This window comes from Nomascus leucogenys, chromosome 7b (assembly GCF_006542625.1).
Source record: "Nomascus leucogenys isolate Asia chromosome 7b, Asia_NLE_v1, whole genome shotgun sequence".
NCBI classification, from domain to species: Eukaryota; Metazoa; Chordata; class Mammalia; order Primates; family Hylobatidae; genus Nomascus; species Nomascus leucogenys.
The window spans coordinates 103,874,641-103,896,711 of NC_044387.1; the positions used below are offsets into that span (position 1 = coordinate 103,874,641).

The window sequence follows — 22,071 nt, forward strand, 5'->3', positions numbered from 1 at the left end:
TCAGGTTCCTACCTTCATACAGAAGCTGATTTAATTGTGGAGACCAAAAGCATCCATGTTAAATTCCACAGAGCACTGCAAGTGTAAATTCTGTAATATAGTTTGTAAGTCTTACAGGATTTCAGAGAAGAAATAAATCGATGTGATCTGGGAAGGTTTAAGGAAGAGGAAGGCCTGCAACTGTGCTTGAAGGTGTGGATTAGTGGGAGGAAGTAGTGGTTATTTTGGACAGAGGAATGTCATAAAAAAAGCATGGACATTTGAAGTTCAGCTAGTTTAAATCACTAAACGGGAAGACTGAATCAGTTGGTTTTTTTTAATTGTAGAACAAAAAAAACTCAAGGTCTCTTTCCTTAAAAGAGCATTCTTAATGTTTGGTGTTGCCTTAAAAGTGTAATGTTTGAGTATCTGGTAAAAGAATTGGTCTTTTCACTAACTGCCTTACGTCTTGACTAGATTCGTCATTTATTTATTTATGTTTGTGAAGCTGGTTATAAAGTTTTCTCCAAATAAGCCTCAAATAATAAAGAAGTATATGAATTAAAAAGTGGAAGCCTTACAACACTTATGCTCTATCCCGTGATGTCTCTGTGGCCTGTTACGGTTAAAGCGAGGGAAAGATTTGACTCTGTATCCCTCGGTTTAGAGGAAATAATAGCACTTACCAAGCCTGCTTACTCTCAGTCTTCTGTATTGACTGTTTAACAGGTGTTTTATCTCTAAGTACACATTCAGCTTGAAAACTAAAACCACACTTATCTTTGATACTTACTGAGGCAATCTAGATTAATAATACTGATTCTCTATTGAGAAGGATTTTTTGTTTTTGTTTTTTTAATCATTCAGAATAGCCTGTGGACATATTTCTGGCTACCATAACATTAGACATTGTAGTCAGTGCCTTGTTGCTACCTGTTTGCAAATTTTTTATTTTATTTTATTTTTTTGAGATGGAGTCTCGCTGTGTTGCCCAGGCTGGAGTACAGTGGCATCATCTCCTTTCATTGCAAGCTCCGCCTCCTGGGTTCATGCCATTCTCCTGCCTCAGCCTCCCAAGTAGCTGGGACTACAGGCTCCCGCCACCACGCCTGGCCAATTTTTTGTATTTTTTAGTAGAGACAGGGTTTCACTGTGTTAGCCAGGCTGGTCTTGATCTCCTGACCTCGTGATCTGCCTCTGCCTCCCAAAGTGCTGGGATTACAAGCATGAGCCACTGTGCCTGGCCCCCATTTGCAAAATTTAAAAGACAGCTTAGGTTAATACATTCCTTCACACATTATTTGGTTCAAGGTTAGATTCTAATTTTGTCATATTTTAACATTTTTAAAACTACTGTTTTGAAAACAGAAAAATCTTGAAAGGCAGGACATGGGGGCTTATGCCTGTAATCTCAATAATTTGGGAGATTGAGGCATTTGGATCATTTGAGTCCAGGAATTTGAGACCAGCCTGGGCAACATGGTGAAGCCCCGTCTCTACAAAAAATATAAAAATTAGCTGGGCCTGGTCGTGTATGCCTGTAGTTCCAGCCACTCTGGAGGCTGAGGTGGGTGGATCACTTGAGCCCAGGACACTGAGGCTGCAGTGTGACTTGATCGCACCACTGCACTCCAGCCTGGGCAACAGAGCGGGACCCTGTCTCAAAAATAAAATAAAATGAAATAAAATAAAATCTTAACCTAGAAAATCAAATTTAAAATATAATATCTGATATTTAAGTTCGTCTTTTATCTGGCTATGAGTTCTGCTTTCTTTCATGCCCTAGGCAGATAACTCCTGATAACTTCTTTTCACCAAAGAAAGCTTGAGTTGTGTATCCATCTCTGGTCAGATTTTCTTGTTCCTATGTAAGTTATAGAATGATGGAGGATTTAAATCACACAAATGTTTTTACCTTATTTGCCAGTTCTCATTTTTGGTTCTTTCCCCATTAGTTTTCTTATTCTTTTAAATCCTAAATACTAAAATCACAAAAAAAGTGAAATCTAATTGAGTAATAATTTTTTTCAGACTTTTTATAAAAATATAAAATAGGGGCGAATGTACTTTTAGAGATTCCAATCAAATTTTAGGCTGGGAGCGGTGGCTCACACCTGTGATCCTAATCCCAGCCCTTTGGGAGGCCAAGGTGGGCGGATCACTTGAGGTCAGGAGATCGACACCAGCCCGGTTGGCCAACATGGTAAAACTGCATCTCAACTAAAAATACAAAAATTAGCTAGGCGTGGTGGAACATGCCTGTAGTCCCAGCTACCCAGGAGGCTGAGACACAAGAATCACTTGAACCAGGGAAGTGGAGGTTGCAGTGAACCAAGATTGCATCGCTGCACTCCAGCCTAGGTGACAGAGCCAGACCCTGTCTCAAAAAAAAAAAAAAAAAAAAAAGATTACCATATTTTTATTTGTTGTATCCTGTATTATAAATAATTTTAAATGGCTTTTGGATGGTCTTGTTTTTAGACTTTTTGATCTGAAAATTCAGGTTATCTTTTGCTTCACTTTGTCTTATTCATAATGTAAAATAGATATTTCTGTCACCATTTTACTTTCAGGTCTCACAAATATTCTTGAAAAGTTTGGTTTAAAATAATTTTAATATTTAAATGCTTGTTTGGTTTTGTTTTTTGCAGATTGGAAAATGCCTTTTATGAACATGCACAGACTTATTACTACACTGAGATCAGAAGAGTAAAATCTCATAAAGAATTTTTGAATAAAACAACACACCAGGTACGTGATTTTTTGCAATAATAGAAGCATTCTAGAGCGGATTATTATTATTTTTGAGGTGATTATTACATGTTCTTAATGCTTTAATGTTTTAAATGGTTTCAGCATTTCTAAAGTTTTTTTCAATGCTTTTAAAAATTAATTTGTTTTTAAATTAAATTCTGCTCTTAAAGTTCTTAAAGGTAGATTTTTTATAACCTTCTTAACTGTGCCCTTGTGGGAATAATTCTTGGATTTCAGTTTTGAATATTTTTCTTCATTCTTTTATGTCTCCTCATAATAAACATTATTATAATTTTCATATTTTAAATAGAATATGTATAAGTAATTTTTTTGTCTCTTTTTAGCTTTTATTTGTTAGGCATCAGTTCAAAATAGGTTTCTTCAGTGAGTTGAAACAAGATACACAAAATGCGCTGAAGTAAGTTGTTAAGCTTTCAAACTGAATGTTTCCTATTTTTATATTAGCAATAACATGTAATGGCAATTTCTGAATCTCAACCAAAGTATAATTAATTTTAAAGTGTTCATATTGCTTAGATTTAGGAATTAGTCTAGAGATGAATGGAATATAATATTTTAGGATTATTTAAAAATTTTCATTTTATTATTGGAAGTAAATTTCATTGTGTCATAAAGCTTTCTGGTTTGATTAATTAAATTTTATGAGCCACAGAAATGTAATATTAAAATTTCCCCCATCTTCTTGACTATTTTTTATGTGTATACTCAATAAAATTCTTGTAAGAGACTGATTTTAAACATTATCTAAATCAGACTTTTTTTTTGCAAAATAAATTTTTAAATGTACCTCTTCACAAATTTGCATGTCATCCTTGCACAGGAGCCATGCTAATCTTCTCTGCATTGCTCCCATTTTAGTATATGTGCTGCTGAAGTGAGCACCAGACTATTCATTTTTATAGGTTTATACACTAGTACATTTATTCAATTCAGTTTTTTAAATTAAATTTTAATGATATCAGTCAGTTGCATCATTTTCCATTTGAAGTCTCTGCTTAGAGCCTTGAAGATGAGTTGCAGATGTGTTGGCAGTGGTTAAATATTTTAGTCCTTTGCTTTTACCAAGAAGAATTTAATGAAACTTGACCTCTTTGTAGCTTTAACTCAGTTTTTGAAGACAAAGGTATTAAAAACAGCTATTTATCCCAAAATTGGGTAGGGGAAAGAAAAATAGAAATAAATAAAAATAATTTTATTATTCACAGGAATATTGCCAAAACATCTTATTTTTGTTGTTGTTTTGAGATGTTTAAGTACCAAAGCACCAAGTTGTGTTTCCTGAATCTCAACAACTTCATGTAACTGGCTTTCATGTAGTTCATTTTTTTTTTGAGACAGAGTTTTGCTCTTGTTGCCCAGGCTGGAGTGCAATGGCGCGATCTCGGCTCACTGCAACCTCTGCCTACTGGATTCAAGTGATTCTCCTGTCTCAGCCTCCTGAGTAGCTGGGACTACAGGCGCCTGCCACCAGGCCCAGCTAATTTTTATATTTTTAGTAGAGGCGGGGTTTCACCATGTTGGCCATGCTGGTCTCGAACTCCTGACCTCAGGTGATTTGCCCACCTTGGCCTCCCAAAATGCTGGGATTACAGGTGTGAGCCACTGCGCCTGGCCTGTAGTTCATTTTTATGGATGGTATTAGTTTAAATCCTTCAATTTCAGTTCTGTTCAAAAATAATTCTGGAAAGAAATACATTTACCTGGAGAAGTTATGAACAAACTTTTTCTATGAAAAGCCTGTTTTGAGATTTTCTTATTACCTTCCATGTGCAAGGTAGGCCCTGTTCCCACCAGGCCCTTGTTTCTCACCATGCTTCTCCTTCAGCGTGAGCTGCCCTAAGGACATTTTTCCCTGCTCTGTAGACTTTACCTGAGGCCAGTAATATTCACTTAACCTTAGAGGTACTTGGGGTTAAAAAGCTGTTGACCTGTGCTGCTTTTTTTTTTTTTTTTTTTGAGATGGCATCTCGCTCTGTCACCTGGGCTGGAGTGTGGTGGCATGATCTCAGCTCATTGCAACCTCCGCCTCCTGGGTTCAAGGGATTCTCCTGCCTCAACTTCCTGAGTAGCTGGGATTACAGGCTTGTGCTACCACACTCAGCTAACTTTTGTATTTTTAGTAGAAACAGGGTTTTACCATGTTGGCCAGGCTGATCTGAAACTCCTGACCTCAAGTGATCTGCCCACCTCAGCCTCTCAAAGTGCTGGGATTACAGGTGTGAGCCACTGCGCCTGGCTGACCTGTGCTGTCTTGATACCACCTTTGCTAATAAAATTTCTATTTGTTTGAGAGCTTGTAATGGTACTTTAAAATACTTATGTTTTTTAACAGAATGCTGATTTTTCTGGACAGTTGTCCAATTTCCTTTTTTAAGTTATCTGTTTGTTACTGACAGATGTTAATGACAGAACAACGCACATGTCATGGTTCTGTTCTTTATGAAATCATTGATTCCTCTCACATATATTTAATAACTAATGGCTCATTTATCAGGAAGTCAGAGATTGATATTATTGAGCTGTTGAGCACTAAGAAATGTTGAGTAAATATTCTTTGTTATTTCTAGTGATTTGGTTCTTAGAAAACGTTTATGAAACTAATTTATGTCATTATTAACCACCCTCCCCATTTAGGAATTATAGGACTGCCTATAATCTTGTACACGAATTGAGGGCCCATGAAACTAATATTCTGGAAATTAAGACTATGGCAGGATTTATAAACTACAAGGTAATAATTCTGCTTCCAAATACAGGGAATTTGTGTTTCAATATTAAATTATCTTTTTAAAATTTGAACATCAAAATTGATTTCTTGCTCTGAAAAGTTAGTATTTGATTAATTATGATCTCCTCTTGTATATCCTTTTTCTCAGAAGGGCCTTGATTCTTAGCAGCCTATTCATAGTAGTTGTGTTTTGAATTGATAAGTTCTAGAGGTTTTTAAAGTTTGGAGGGTTTTTTGGTTTTTGTTTTGTTTTTCAGTGGGAGCAAGGAGGAGTTGAGAAGAAAGCTGCCTGTATTACCGAGTTTTAAAAGATAAAATTATTAGAACTATGTGACTCCTTCTTGGTTTAATGGCACAGAAAAGAAGTATCTGTTCACCTTAGAGGAAACATTTTTTTTTTTTTTTTGAGATGGAGTTTCGCTCTTTCGCCAGGCTGGAGTGCAGTGGCGGGATCTCGGCTCACTGGAACCTCTGCCTCCCGGGTTCAAGCGATTCTTCTGCCTCAGCCTTCTGAGTAGCTGGGACTACAGGCATGCGCCACTACACCCAGCTAATTTTTGTGTTTTTAGTAGAAACAGGGCTTCACCATGTTGGCCAGTATGGTTTCGATCTCTTGACTTCGTGATCCGCCCGTCTCGGCCTCCCAAAGTGCTGGGATTACAGGTGTGAGCCACCGCGCCCGGCCAGAGGAAACTTTTATACCTACTGTTTGAGCATTGTATTTTGAGATTGTCTATCACAGGAATAGATGCCCTCAGAAGTCAAGCAACGGCTGTTTGGTTTGCTTTTAGTTTTTTCACATTCATCTTAAAGATGCCTGACACTGTGTTGGTGATGTATGGCCAAACAGATGCTTTAATTCACTGTTTTTTTCTAATAGGAAAAGATTAGAAACAACCCAATTATAAGTGATTGGTTATATAAATTATAACTGTAAACAAAGGAATATTAAAAGCTATTGAGAATGAGACCGCTCTATGTAGTGATATGGAATGATACCCAAAATATATTGCAAGATGAATAAAGTCACAGATTAGCATATTTAGTGGGATGTTGTTATTTGTATAAAAACAATAGTTTTCTAGAAAGGCACACACATACTTATCTGTGTGTAGAATATATCAGGAAGTATATGGCAGAAACTGATTGCCTCTAGAAAGGGAAATTAGATGGCTGAGGGACAGGAATGGATGAGAGACTGACTTTTCATGTGTTCCTTTGTATTTAAAAAATAAAAGTGAAAATTGTGACAAGCATATGGAAATAAATTTAGGCTTTGTTTCTTCGTTTTTTCCTTTTGCCGCAAATACATACATATTAGTACTATTTTGAAATAGAATGCCAGACACAAAATTTTCAAGAATTTCTGTAATACGTGTTTGATATGGAACTAACTTTGCTTTAATTATGCTACAGAAAATCTTTAGCTTTATGGCAAATCTAAAACTGAATATTGATCTCTCTTATCTCAATTACCTGTTGAACATAGTTTATTTTAGTCCATGTTCTTCATTGGGGATAATTTTTAAATTCTATTCCATATTTTTTAAAAGCTTTTCTAAAGTGTAGAATAAATTATGTACAAATACTGAGTTATTTTATTTCATTTCTAAAAGGGATGTATAACCTTTGGTTTTAGCATAACCATTCTGATGAGGAAAATTAATTGTATTGCAAGGAGCTTCAGAGAAGGAAATTTCATTGTCTTTTTTTAATGTTATTCTCAAAATAGTTTTTAAATGAATATGCCTTTTGATTTTCTTTTTTTTCCTTTATTTTGGGATCAATTTTACATTTTGCAGATCTGTAGGCTGTGTTTTCAACACAACACCCCATTGGATGCAATTGCTCAGTTCCGAAAACACATCGACTTGTGTAAGAAAAAGATTGGAAGTGCAGAGTTGTCTTTTGAGCATGCTGCATGGATGTCTAAACAGTATGTTTTACATTGTCCTTTTAGAATATTTTTAAAATAATACATAGTATTTGGAGAAATAGCATGGACTTTGGTTCTAAAACTGAACCAGGTTTTTTGTCACTAAGTAGGTTTTTGATGATATAGCGTAAGTATGTTTCTGGTAATATTGTACATTGATATTGTATACAGTTCCTTAATGGCAATTATTTAATTCATGGTACCATCTTTTTCATTCAGCATATATTTATTGAGTCTCTACCATATGTCCTGGGGATATAGCAGTAAACAAAATTCTTGCTGTCATGGAGCTTACTGTTTGAGAATGAAGTTTAAAAATTGCTAAAATGAAATTGTTCCCAGAAACTTGGTTGTATTTATTTGAGTGGTAGGAACTATGTTGAGATCTAGTTTGATGGTATGTTTATAAAGACTTGTTAGAAGAGATGACTTAAATATAGAACCTATCGGTAACCTACAGTTAGTATGTATTAATATTTACAAAGAAATTACAGCAAATATTAACTGTTCATCAATAGCACCATTTTAATACAGTCTGCTGAGGTTAAGATTCCCCGGATGAATTACCAGAAATAAGCTTCTTTTTCTTTTCATTCCTCTTTATTTCTTGATTTTTTTTTTCTTTAAGATTCCAGGCCTTTGGAGATTTATTTGATGAAGCTATTAAATTAGGGTTAACAGCTATTCAAACTCAGAATCCCGGTTTCTATTACCAGCAGGCAGCATACTATGCCCAGGAGCGGAAACAGCTTGCAAAAACCCTCTGTAACCACGAAGTAAGTTACTGACTCCGTATTATCTAGCACATAGAAAAGTTATTCTTCTTTTGAAAGAAGCTAGAACTGATTGGTGTTGATAATTTTTTCCAAGTCTTTAAATTTAATTAGTTTTTATTTTTTATAGCTTTAGGAATTACATTGATCTTTGGTTTTAGCCTGAGTACTCTATTTTCACCTGTGAATTGAGCAGAAGTTCTTTGAAGAACTAATTTTTGGCAGTAAGTTAGTGACTATTTAGACAAGAGAAAATTACTTTAAAAGCCACAGTTTCATCCTTGTCACACTATAAATCCATTGTTTTGTTTCTATGATCACTGCTGGAAGAGTTTGGAAATCTGTTTGACCCACTGGAGAGGATAACTTTTGACTTCTTTCTTTTCCTGGGGTTTTCCTGTATGGAGACTGTGTTTTTTTTTTTGGAGACAGAGTCTTGCTCTTGTTGCCCAGGCTAGAGTGCAGTGGCGCAGTCTCGGCTCACTGCAACCTCCATCTCTTCATCTCTTGGGTTCAAGTGATGCTCCTGCCACAGTCTCCTGAGTAGCCGGGATTACAGGCGCCCGCCACCATGCCTGGCTAATTTTTGTACTTTTAGTAGAGGCGGGATTTCGCCATGTTGGCCAGGCTGGTCTCAAACTCCTGACCTCAGGTGATCCGCCCGCCTTGGCCTTCCAAAGTGCTGGAATTACAGGCGTGAGCCACCGTGCCCGGCCTCCTGTGTGGAGACTCTTAAGAGTCTGTTTGAGGAGTAGTGTTAATTGCATAGTTTCTTAAACTTAATGTTTCATTTTGCCTTTTTCTTGAATGATTACATTTAGATACCAGTTTTCCTATAAACACCTTTAAAATAAGAACGTGGTATATATAAATATATTTATATTTATATAGTTACATCAGTTTATTTTCACTTAAAACCTGCAGTTCTCTTCACTGAATATGAGTGAATATTATCAGTAGTACTATTTTTAAAACTGTTCCAAAAACAATTAGATTTATATTAGTACTTAAAATGAATAGATTTTTTTCTCTAAAATGATGATTTAACTGTTTTTGCCATGCTATTTGTATGATTTATAATTTTATTGTGTGTATTATATTTCTAAAGTTTGGCATATTGTAATTTGAACACAGTATTTTAAAAAGTGATTAAAACTAGGTTTTATAAGAATGTAAGGAACTGGGCATTAATAAATATCATTGGTTAAAATATAATGGGCTGGGCGTGGTGGCTCACACCTGTAATCCCAGCACTTTGGGAGGCCGAGGCAGGCGGATCAGAAGGTCAGGAGATCCAGACCATCCTGGCTAACATGATGAAACCCCATCTCTACTAAAAATACAAAAAATTAGCCAGGCATGGTGGCAGGCGCCTGTAGTCCCAGCTACTCGGGAGGCTGAGGCAGGAGAATGGCGTGAACCTGGGAGGCAGAGCCTATAGTGAGCTGAGATCACGCCACTGCACTCCAGCCTGGGCGACAGAGCGAGACTCCATCTCAATAATAATAATAATAATAATATTTCCATCAAATAATAATTTGAGAAGCTTTGAAACTATGCATATCTTTTGACCTAGAATTTAATTTTTGGAGATACTAAGGCAGCTAATAAATTCTGAGATAAGTACCAAAATTTATTTATAAAGTTGTTCTCACAGATTTATTAATTGTAAAATAGAAAGACGAATAGCTATAGGGAATTTGTTAAAATATGCACTAGCAAGCAGCCATGAAAAATAATGTTTTAGAAGAATATTTAATGCTGGATTAAATATACAGAATATATTTAAATGAAAGAAGCTGGTTGAAAATTAGTCATTAACAAATTTGTACATGTGAAATCTGGAAGAATGATAACATACATTCTTAACAGTGGGAGTTGGTAGTAGGTTTATAAGTAATTTAGATTTTCATCCTTTTTCTTTTGGATGTTTTCTACATTTTTCATGTATTACATTTTGGTTTCAGAGGGAAAAGTTAAGAAAAAGCACTGTAAATCTATCAGTTCTGGTGCCAAAAATATTCCCCCACAGTACCAGGATTTAATACGGAAGTGATAAAGAAGGAAAATAGTGTCTTCTCTGTAAAACTGTAACATTGTTTTCATTTACACAAAGAGCATGTATGCATGTGGAATAAATATAGAGCATAATTTGTAATATATTTTTACTGGTTTATTAGAGCAAAGATTAAAAAAGTGAAGAAATTACTGTGAAATCATTCGTCAGAATCAGATTGATTTGTATGAGACTACCTAAATATTAAATGAAACATTTTTATTTTAATTTTTGTTCAAATTTATGTTAAAATATTTACAAATTTGATAATTGAATATATGTTTGGTGGTTGTATTTATGAAAACGTTTTTGTTCAGTCAAAGATTGGGCAAGAGTTGATTTGCGATGAGTTCCATAAACTATTATTTAGGTTTGTGTTTTAATTTACAGGCTTCTGTAATGTATCCCAATCCTGATCCCTTAGAAACACAAACAGGCGTTCTTGACTTTTATGGACAAAGATCATGGCGACAAGGAATACTAAGTAAATAATTTTTCCCTCTGTCCTTTCCTCTCAACCTCAAAAGGCAACAATAGCTATAATAGATTTTCCATTGGCTACACATGCATAAGAAATTATGTTGAAGTAAAAATGTGTGCTTTTTAAACATTGTTTTCATTTTTAGAATGCTTTGTATGTATCACTACATCTTAGAGTGACTTTATAATTAAAGTTGTTGATGTGATTAAAACATGTATCTGGGTGTGGTGACACATGCCTGTAGTCCCAGCTACTTGGGAGGCTGAGGTGGAAGGATCACACCTGTGAACAGCCACTGCACTCCAGCCTGGGCAACATAGTGAGACCTCATCTCAAAAAAAAAAAAATACAACATTTGGACATCCGTGGTTTTAAATGACACATGCCACTGTTGTCTTATGTAAATATTTTAATTCCAGTTAACTTTAACAATTGATTTGACATTTTAAAACAGCATTAACTCGTATTACCTTAAAAACAATTTCTCTGCATATTTTTTAATACTTTATACATAATTTAATTCAAGCAGTTGAACTATAATTGTTAAATTACTGGCTAGGCGAGGTGGCTCATGCCTGTAATCTCAGCGCTTTGGGAGGCCAAGGCGGGAGGATTGCTTGAGGCCAGGAGTTTGAGACCAGTCTGGGCAACATAGTGAGAACCCATCTCTACAAAAAAATACAAAAATTAGCCACACATAGTGGCACGTGCCTGTAGTCCCAGCTACTTGGGAGGCTGAGATGGGAGGATCGCTTGAGCCTAGAAGGTTGATGCTGCAGTGAGCAGTGATTGTACTGCTGCCCTCCAGCCTGGGCAACAGAGTGAGACCCCATCTCAAAAAAAGAAAAAAAGGAAATGATTTAATCTCCAGCGAGTGTATCCTCTATAGAGGATGATATTGACATTGCTTTTCAGATCGTTGATTCCAGTAGGTAGAAGAACATTGAGCTCAATGATGTTCCCATCAGAACAGAACACGGAAGTTTCCATGTTAATAAAGCTGCCTCTTAGCACCTTCAAGATTCTAGAATGTTGAAGAGTCTGAAATGATTATGTTAAATAAAGGTTTCAAGGAGTGTACATATACAATGTTCATGTGAAGATTTATATTAAATGAGCTGTCTAAAATGAGTTGTGTCTCATCTTACGCAGGTTTTGATCTTTCTGATCCTGAAAAAGAAAAGGTGGGAATTCTTGCCATTCAGCTGAAGGAGAGAAATGTTGTTCACTCTGTAAGTTTTGTGTCCAATATAAACTATTTTTTACACTATTTAAGAAAAACGTTTGTGTTGAAATGTCTCACCCTCTGCTTTTTCTAACAGGAAGTAATCCTAAGTCTTTTGAGCAATGCTGTCGCACAGTTCAAGAAGTATAAGTGCCCGCGGATGAAAAGCCACCTGAGTATGTATCCACAGACGCCACCATTGCGTGCAGCTTTGAATGACTTTAAGTTACATACGTCAATCTCTTTTTCCTTTATAGTGGTTCAGATGGGAGAGGAATATTATTATGCAAAGGATTATACCAAAGCTTTGAAGTGAGTCCTGTTCACTATTTACTTTTACAAGTATGTGGATTATCTGAAGTGAAACTGAAATAGAAATCAGTGTTGAAGGAGTTCGTATTTTCATGTTAATTTCTATTATTGTTAAACTCCATTTCTGTAATGTTTTTTTCAAGTGCTATTGATGGCACAATCTTTTTCAGCGTTTTAAGAAATCTCACGTTTAGCTAAATATGAGAATACCTGTTCAACCATCTCAGTAAGATTTTTCTATACTTACCTAAAAGGAGGAAAGTATTTTTTTCTCCATGAACTCTTCAAACCCTTTCTTGTGAAGCTGGTTCAGTATGCCATTTTGTCTTCTTTGAGGTTGCTGGATTATGTGATGTGTGATTATCGGAGTGAAGGATGGTGGACTCTGCTCACGTCTATATTAACTACAGCTCTGAAGTGCTCCTACCTCATGGCCCAATTAAAGGATTACGTTACTTACTCCCTAGAACTCCTTGGCAGAGGTAACCTGATGTTTTTTGAGTAAAATTCTTGATATATAAAATTATTTAGCATCTTTAAGCTTTTTAAAATTTAAAGAATAATTTAGTCCCAGATAATTAATATACTTTTACTATGTGCAAATCACTGTGCTTAGTCATCTTAAGAGGTATTTATTATTATATAAAGTTTTCAAAACAATAAATGGGGGTAGTAGACTTAATTATAAGTACTTAAAATGTTTTTCCTTCTTTCTTCGTACTAGCTTCAACTCTGAAAGATGACCAGAAGTCTCGGATAGAAAAGAACCTCATAAATGTTTTAATGGTAGGTTGGAATTGTTTATATAGAGTGTGTTATTAGGAATATGTGTACTTATATCTATATCCGCTAATGCAAGTAGTGGTTTTTATTCAACTAGTTGAATGAATGTTAACTCTGTGTTGATGCAGAATGAAAGTCCTGATCCAGAACCCGACTGTGATATCTTAGCTGTGAAAACTGCTCAGAAGCTGTGGGCAGACCGAATTTCTCTGGCTGGCAGCAATATTTTCACAATAGGAGTACAGGACTTTGTGCCATTTGGTAGGTAGCTAACATCTACAGTATTATTTCAGAGAAATTGTCTTATTTCTACAAAATGAATAGATGCAGGATAAATATATATAAATAAATATATAAATATATATAAATATATATATAAATAAATATAAAAGTCAAGAAAGAATTTTCAAAGTATAATCATGTTACAGATAAACTGATTTTTTTGTGTGTCCCCTCAGTGACTTATAAAGATAGTTAGGATCTTAAATACTTGATTTATGTTTTAAAATACACTTTGCTCATTTGTAGTTCAGGTGTTATTAGAAACACTTGACAGTTATTTAAAAGGTTGTGCTTTACTGTCTAGGTAGGTATTTTGAAATAATAATAAAATGATCCTTTTTCATTTAAAATCTTGTTATCTACATTTCAGGAGCAGCTGTGTTTTTAAAATTAAAGATGGTTTTGAAGCTATAATTTATTTAAATTTTATTTTATATTATTTATTTATTCATTTATTTTATTTTTCTTTTTTGAGACAGGGTCTCACTCTGCCACCCAGGCTGGAGTGCAGTGGCGTGATCTCGGCTCACTGCAACCTCTTCCTCCTAGGTTCAAGCGATTCTCCTGCCTCAGCCTCCTGACTAGCTGAGGTTACTTACGGGCATGCACTACCATGCCCAGCTAATTCTTGTATTTTTAGCAGAGGTGGGGGTGTCACCATGTTGGCCAGGCTGGTCTTGAACTTCTGACCTTAGGTGATGCGCCCGCCTGAGCCTCCCAAAGTGCTGGGATTACAGGCATGAGCTACCATGCCTGGCCTATTTATTATTCTTTTTGAGATAGTCTTGCTCTGTCGCCCAGGCTGGAGGGCAATGGTGCGACCTCTGTTTACCACAACCTCCACCTTCTGGGTTCAAGTGATTCTTGTGCCTCAGCCTCCCTAGTAGCTGGGATTATAGGTGCACACCACCATGCCCGGCTAATTTTTGTATTTTTAGTATAGATAAGGTTTCACCATGTTGGCCAGGCTGGTCTCAAACTCCTGACCTCAAGTGATCCGCCTGCTTTGGCCTCCCCAAGTGTTGGGATTACAGGCGCGAGCCACTGCACTCAGCCTAAATTTTATTTTTATAATAAAAAGTTAGCTCATTTGTCTCTTGAAGTGCCTTAAGTGCAGAAGTCAGTAAGAATGGTCAGTGCAGATGTGTCTTTCTGAAGAATAAATTTGGTTAACAGGATGTGTGTGGGTCGTGGGTATCTGGTTGTGCATAACACAGCCCTTTTGTTTTATTTCTAGTACAATGCAAAGCCAAGTTTCATGCCCCAAGTTTTCATGTTGATGTTCCTGTTCAGTTTGATATTTATCTGAAGGCTGATTGTCCACATCCCATTAGGTTTTCCAAGCTCTGTGTCAGCTTTAATAATCAGGTAATGATGCCATTTCATGTGTTTGTACCACGTTTACCTTATTGTAGCTTATGTTAAACTAGATAAAACAAGCTTAGTGAATTTTATGTCTTAATGGTTTCATAGTAACAAATGAACTTTGGTAAGCTCTATTTAAAAATATATTTCTAGGGCCGGGCACGGTGGCTCACGCCTGTAATCCCAGCACTTTGGGAGGCCGAGGCAGGCAGATCACAAGGTCAAGAGATCGAGACCATCCTGGCCAACATGGTGAAACCCCGTCTCTACTAAAAATACAAAAAAATTTGCTGGGCATGGTGGCACGTGCCTGTAGTCCCATCTACTTGGGAGGCTGAGGCAGGAGAATCACTTGAACTCGGGAGGTGGAGGTTGCAGTGAGCTGAGATCGTGCCACTGCACTCCAGCCTGGCAACAGAGCAAGATCCGTGTCAAAAAAAAAAAAAAAAAAAAAAAAAAAAAAAAAAAAATATATATATATATATATATATATGTTTCTAAACTTCTAGCAATTCAAGTTTACACTTTGCTTACTCCAATTTTTGTTTTCACTCCATGTTTATAAAGTCTTAAGAATTCTCTGTGTGTGTGTATATATGTATGTAAACATACAGTATATATATACTTTTTTTTTTTTGTCTTTTTTGAGATGAGGTCTTGCTCTGTTGCCCAGGCTAGAGTGCATTGGTGCAATCATAGCTCACTGTAGCCTCAACCTTTTGGACTCAAGAGATCCTCCCACCTCAGCCCCCTAAGTAGCTGGAACTACAGGCACCTGCCACCACGTCCAGCTAACTTTTGTATTTTTTGTAGAGACAGGGTTTCGCCATGTTGCCCAAGCTGGTCTTGAACTCTTGGGCTCCAGTGATCCACCAACTTCAGCCTCCCAAAATGCTAGGATTACAGGTGTGAGGCATCACATCTGGCCTTATATTTTTTTTATAATGTATACTTGAATTCCAAATAAGGTATATTCAGAATGAATAAAATTAAAAAATCATTTGGTTTGTATTCTGCTTCAACATTATTAGTTAATGTTATTAGTTTATGATTATGGAACTAATTTATGTTTGACATTTAAAAAATTGAAATGGAATAGATGGATATAATGTGAAAAGTAAATGTGTCTTCTTTCTTCTCCATTCTCCCACACACCCTCTACGTTAACTTCTTGAATAACCTAGACATTTTCTGTGCATGAATATATAAGCAACTTTTTTTCTTGCAGAGCTGGGATCATATATTTCCTGCATTTGAATATATTTGAAGCATTATATAGTATATAGTCAAGTACTTCATTACAACTCTGTTATAAACTCACTTAGTAGATAATCATCTTTTGATTACCCAGAAAGTATAGTGAGACTTTGACCAACAAGCATTTATTGAGAGTTACAATATTCTTAACATGCTGAATCTGAGTATAGCATATGTCAACCTCATTAAAATGTAGGCATTCTGGGGACAAGGGCCAGGACAGAATCAAAGATTGCCCAAGTAGGTAATGAAGACTAAATTACGTAGTGTAGGCTAGAAAGAAGTACAGCTGTAGTAGGCATGCCAGAGAAAAGGGAGGGAGTTCCAAGAATGAAGATGAAATTACAATAGGTCGAAAAGATGGAGGGGGAGAACATGTTTGGCAATGAGAAAACACTGCATGGAAACAGAAGTGCACAATCTGTGTTTCTGGGAAAGTCAAGCCTCACTAGAACAGAGGGTTTATAATGCTGGGTGGTGGGAAATAAGGCCAGGTGGCTTAAAGGAACCTTGAAGAGTTAAGTGGGGATAGGCTAGTAAACAGATGTCTTTCAAGATTTATTCATTCTTTTATCTGTGTTCTATTTATTGGATGGTGATAAAGAAACAATGTTACCTGTTTTATTAGGATTTGATTCATAAGAAATGAGAAATATCTCTGTAATAGAAATGATTAGATGAAGCTGGGTCACCTGAAGATCAGTATGTTTTATTCAACTTCAGACCGTTTACCCAGGGATTTCCTCTAATCCGTTTGAGAATTGTGTGTGTGTGTGTGTGTGTGTGTGTGTGCGCGCGTGTGTTTTGAGACAAGGCTGTACTCTATCTCCCAGGCTGGAGTGCAGTGGCACCATCTTGACTTACTGCAGCCTTAATCTCCAAGGCTCAAGTGATCCTCCCACCTCAGCCTCCTCTGAGTAGCTAGGACTACAGGCACATGCCACCATGCCCAGCGAATTTTTGTATTTTTTTATAGAGATGGGGTGTTGCTGTTTTGTCCAGGCTGGTCTCGAACTCCTGGGCTCAAGGAGCCCACCCACCTTGGCCTCCCAAAGTGCTGGGATTACAGGTATGAGCCATCATGCCTGGCTCAGTTTGAGAATTTTAAAGCAAGAGCATGCAATTTATTCTTAAAGTTGTAAGAAACTTTATTCTAGTAGCAAAATAGAAATAATGTCATGGAAGCCAATTAGAGGCTCTTTAACTTAATCCATGTACAAAAGTACAAGTATTGGAATTAAGTTGCCGGTGTTGGGAATGGAGATTTAGGGATACAAGAGGCATTTAAAAATAGTTAAATCTGGATTGCCGAGTGCATATAGCGGCTGAAAAGTGGGGATAGGATGAATGAAGGACAGGAGCTTTTGTACATGCCCTTTCCTCTGCTTGAATTGGTTTGCCCTCCTCTCTGACTAGTTCATTCCTCCTTGCCTTTTCTCACTTAAAAGCATCACTTCTTCAGGGAAGCCTCCCCTGACTTACGTGACTGAATCACTTAGCCAGGCTCTCATAGCCTTGGTAGTACTAATCACACTGTGGCTTCACTGTTGTCTGTGTGATTATTTGGTAAATTGCCTGTTTTTCCTTACTGGAATCTAAGCTCCACAAGGGCAGAAGGGCAGGGTTTTTTTTGTTTGTTTGTTTTGTTCATTATGAAATTAGAGGGTCAACACAAGGACTCTTTTTTTTTTTTTTTTTTTTTTAATTAAAGAGATACTTTGTTGCCCAGGCTGGAGTGCAGTGATGTGATCATAGCTCATCTCAGCCTCAAACTCGTGGGCTCAAGTGAAGTGTGGTGACTCTTATTTTACTTTTCCCTTAATAGCCTACTATTTCATTTCTTTTCTTTCCCTTTTTTTAACAAAAAATATAAACTACTATAATTAAAAACTAATAAAATGCTAAAATGGAATATAAAGCAATTAGTTTTAAAACTTAGATTATATTCTGAATATATCTTATTTGAAATTCCAGATACAGGTGGGGCGCAGTGGCTCACGCCTGTAATCCCAGCACTTTGGGAGGCCAAGGTGGGAGGATCATTGGAGGTCAGGAGTTCAAGACCAGCCTGGCCAACATGGTGAAACCCCATCTCTACTAAAAATACAAAAATTAGCTGAGCGTGGTGGTGGGTGCCTATAGTCTCAGCTACTTGGGAGGCTGAGGCATGAGAATTGCTTGAACCTGAGAGGCGGAGGTTGTAGTGAGCTGAAATTGTGCCATTGCATTTCTAGTGGGCGATGGAGTGAGACTCCGTCTTAAAAGAAAAGAAATTCACGATATAAACCATAAGAAAAAAAGTAGAGTAGGTTTTATAAGCATGGAATAGAAATGAAAACTAGTGGGAAAGTATAAAACTTGAACTGTGTAAGAATTTCTATGAAGGTAATTTATATGCTGGGATAGAAGATGGCTCTTGGAAAGGTCTTGATATTTATTGAACAGATGAGAATGGTGATTCCATAGATAGAAACATGAAAGATGTCTTCCTTTACTCATCTATGAGGATTGTTCTCTTCTGGGAAGGCAGACGCACATTCACTCTGGGGCATGCTGAGTTTCAGGTGGTAGTGGACTTGTCCTCTAGACAGATGTGGATATAAGCTTGTAGTTAAGAAATAAGACGGAATAGGACAACTTTATGTGAGAGATACTAGCAACAGTGGTATAGTGAATGTGGAAACAAATACATTTCCAATGAAGTGAACATAGAAATGAAGACCTGAAAGAAAGCAAAGGAATGGGGCTGGGCTTAGTGGCTCACACCTGTAATCCCAACACTTTTGGAGGCTGAGGCAGGAGGATCACTTGAGCCCAGGAAGTTCGAAACCTGCCTGGGCAAAATAGTGAGACCCCATCTCTACAAAAAATAGAAAAATTAGTCGAGTGTGATGGTACATGCCTATGGTCCCAGCTACTTTGGAGACTGAGGTGGGACTATCCCTTGGGTCCAAAAGGTTGAGGCTACAGTGAGCCAAGATCGTGCCACTGTACTCCAGGTAGGAAAAACAGGAAGTAACCAAGCAGGATGAGAAACAGGAAAGATTATAGCATCACAGAAGCCAAGTAAAAAAAGGCTCTTCAAGAAAAGTAGGTGATAAACAGTAGTGTCCAGTGCAACAAAGAACAAACTGTTTCTCTGGGAGAGGGGTATCTAAATATTTTCAGAAAACAATTCGTGTGTAGTGAACTGTTATATTATGGCAGCAGTGAATGGATAAGTGCCTCTATTTGGCGTAAAAATACTTCCTTTTATTAGTAACCCTTCATAATGCTTCATGTTTGTGGAGTTAAAACTAAATGAGCTCCAAAGCACTTGGCATTTAGGGTTAGCAGACATCTGACATTTGATGACCCTCTTCACCTCTTTCAGGAATACAACCAGTTCTGTGTAATAGAAGAAGCATCCAAAGCAAATGAAGTTTTAGAAAATCTGACTCAAGGAAAGATGTGCCTAGTTCCTGGTAAAACAAGAAAACTGTTATTTAAGTTTGTTGCGAAAACTGAAGATGTGGGAAAGAAAATTGAGGTTAGTTATGAAATTTGTTTTAAAATATTTTTAATAATAAAAGTAGTATGTTTATATCAATATTTTAAATAATACAAAAGTTTATTAAGTAAAAAATGAAAATCTTCTACTTGGACTTCCTAAAGGAAACCATTCATAATAGTTTGGGAGGTTTCCTTCCAGACATTTTTCTGTAAACATATTTGTAGTTTAAAATTTTTTGCAATTAAGAAATTGAGAACATACTGTACATAATAAATGTAGCTGGCTTTTGTCACTTAATAGTGTATATTAGATATTATTTCTTGTTAGTACATAAACCAATCTTGTTTTTTAATGACTACATAATCAGTTAAGGAGTTTTAAACAATGTATATTATGTAATATAGCAAATGTATTTTTTATGTTATTCAGACTGAATGTCTGTTGATGTTTAAACATTACTGAGTACATATTTTTAAAGAAAAACGAACATATATATTTGTAAAGATTGATATAGTATAGATAATTGAAATGCCTTTTAGAAATATAGGATCTAAGTAATATCTTTATTGAGCATAAACTCTGGAGCCAAACTGTGGGTTTAAATTACAGCTCTCTAGCTTACTAACTTGTGGCCCTGGACAGTTACTTAGCCTCTTTGTGTCTTCTCAGTGTATTCATCTGTAAAATGGGGATCATAAGAGTGCTAATCTCTTAGGATTTCATGAAGATTAAATCAGCTAGTTAATGTAATTTGCTTGGAATAGTGATTAGCACACAGTAAGCACTCATTAAGTGCTTGTTTTTCATGACTTGAATGGGAATGGTTAGCTGATCTAAACTTGGGACCATTGCTAAGATAAATGGTATATAAAGTTGTACAACCAGTGTTCCCATAACAGTTTCTGTGAACATATTGATTTTATTATTCACCAGTATCCAGAATTGTTTGCTTATTCATTTAAAAAAAAAATCTTTCATGATTTTGACTAAATGTCCTAATTGCATATTTTATTTTCTCATGGTACCTAAGGGAACCTACCAGACATAAAGTATAATTAGTAATTCTATTTTGAGTCATTTTGTTAATGGTTTTAGTTGAATAGAACATGTATTCAATTAATAAAGCATTTTATTGCTAATACTATAAATATTTTCGGGAAAAATATTTGTGGAATCGGAAATTATGTTATAATGTGTCCATAGCCATCACAATATTTATTTCATTCAGCAACCACTAATTGAACATTCGTTACATCAGGGTCTATGCCAGATGTTAAAATCATAACACTGTTGTACAATCAGCCTCTCAACAGAAAGTCAGGTTATTGTCTCTGTTTTAAAGGTGAAGAAGTTGGAACCCAGAGCGCAGTTAGTTTCTGTCCCAGCCCGAGTAAGACCCTAATAGCAGGTGTTCTGACTTCTGTCACACTGGGGGTCTCTAGATGAACTCCATGGTCTAGCAGTCAACGATGTAATTTTGGTGAGAGGGGATGGCGACAAGCACATATGAGATGACATTTCCAACATCCTTTTTTTTTTAGATTACTTCAGTGGATCTTGCTCTGGGCAATGAGACAGGAAGATGTGTGGTTTTAAATTGGCAGGGAGGAGGAGGAGATGCTGCTTCCTCCCAAGAAGCCTTACAGGCAGCTCGGTCTTTCAAAAGGCGGCCTAAGCTACCTGACAATGAAGTTCACTGGGACAGCATTATAATTCAGGCAAGCACAATGTAAGTCTGCTTTGCTAAGCTGATATTAAAGGTCATCCTCTCATTTTTTTTGCTATTTTTTTTGGAGACAGAGTCTCTCTTGCCCAGGCTGGAGGGCAGTGGTGTGATCACGACTCACTACAGCCTTGACCACCTGAGCTCAAACGATCCTCCCACCTCAGGCGCCACCCTTGCCTTCCCCAGTAGTTGAGACTACAGCCAAGTGCCACCATGCCTGACTAATTTTTGTATTTTTTCTAGAGATCAGGGTCTTACTATGCTGCCCAGGCTTGCTTCAAACTCCTGGGCTCAAGCGATCCTCCTGCCTCAGTCTCCCAAAATGCTGGGATTACAGGCCTGAGCCTCTGCACCCAGCCTCTTATGTCTTTTAAATACTTTATTTAAATAATTTATTTGCTTTTTTTTTAAATCAGTTACTTAGCTAAGGTTTCTTTTCAAAGGATCATATCCAGAGTTCCAAACATTTCTGTACATCTGCAGCACGAACCCCCTGCACTGACTAATGAAATGTATTGTTTGGTTGTGACTGTTCAGTCCCATGAAAAGACCCAAATCAGAGATGTGAAGCTCACTGCTGGCTTAAAACCAGGTAAGCATTCCTTTTTGTAAGTTTGATCAGTATTAATCCAACATTAAATAAGCATCATTGATGTCAACTCTAGGACTTTTGTTTAAAAGAAGGTATGGCATAGTGCCCTTCACACAGTATTGATTATTGGGATAATGTTTGAATTCTTTGTTTTGAAGAACCAATATTAACTCTTTTAGGACAGGATGCCAATTTAACTCAGAAGACTCACGTGACTCTTCATGGAACGGAACTGTGCGATGAATCCTACCCAGCTTTACTCACTGACATTCCTGTTGGAGACTTACATCCAGGGGAACAGGTAAACT

At 36.6% G+C, this 22,071-nt stretch overlaps 1 protein-coding gene and 1 pseudogene across 5 annotated transcripts in view; one reads left to right on the forward strand and one right to left on the reverse strand.

The window, feature by feature from the left end:
* Window positions 1–22,071, forward strand: part of TRAPPC11 (trafficking protein particle complex 11) — a 53,256-nt gene that overhangs the window by 12,427 nt on the left and 18,758 nt on the right. For all 5 annotated transcript variants that reach the window (XM_030816360.1, XM_030816361.1, XM_030816362.1 and 2 more), the window contains 17 exons: window positions 2,631–2,730; window positions 3,078–3,151; window positions 5,389–5,485; window positions 7,285–7,418; window positions 8,047–8,194; window positions 10,638–10,731; window positions 11,881–11,960; window positions 12,051–12,129; window positions 12,211–12,265; window positions 12,602–12,747; window positions 12,990–13,051; window positions 13,177–13,309; window positions 14,568–14,698; window positions 19,326–19,481; window positions 20,987–21,174; window positions 21,615–21,763; window positions 21,943–22,064. In XM_030816360.1, coding sequence (XP_030672220.1) covers window positions 2,631–2,730; window positions 3,078–3,151; window positions 5,389–5,485; window positions 7,285–7,418; window positions 8,047–8,194; window positions 10,638–10,731; window positions 11,881–11,960; window positions 12,051–12,129; window positions 12,211–12,265; window positions 12,602–12,747; window positions 12,990–13,051; window positions 13,177–13,309; window positions 14,568–14,698; window positions 19,326–19,481; window positions 20,987–21,174; window positions 21,615–21,763; window positions 21,943–22,064 — 1,948 coding nt within the window. The remainder of the gene's footprint in view (window positions 1–2,630; window positions 2,731–3,077; window positions 3,152–5,388; window positions 5,486–7,284; window positions 7,419–8,046; window positions 8,195–10,637; window positions 10,732–11,880; window positions 11,961–12,050; window positions 12,130–12,210; window positions 12,266–12,601; window positions 12,748–12,989; window positions 13,052–13,176; window positions 13,310–14,567; window positions 14,699–19,325; window positions 19,482–20,986; window positions 21,175–21,614; window positions 21,764–21,942; window positions 22,065–22,071) is intronic.
* On the reverse strand, window positions 3,524–3,636 carry LOC115836115 (annotated as a pseudogene).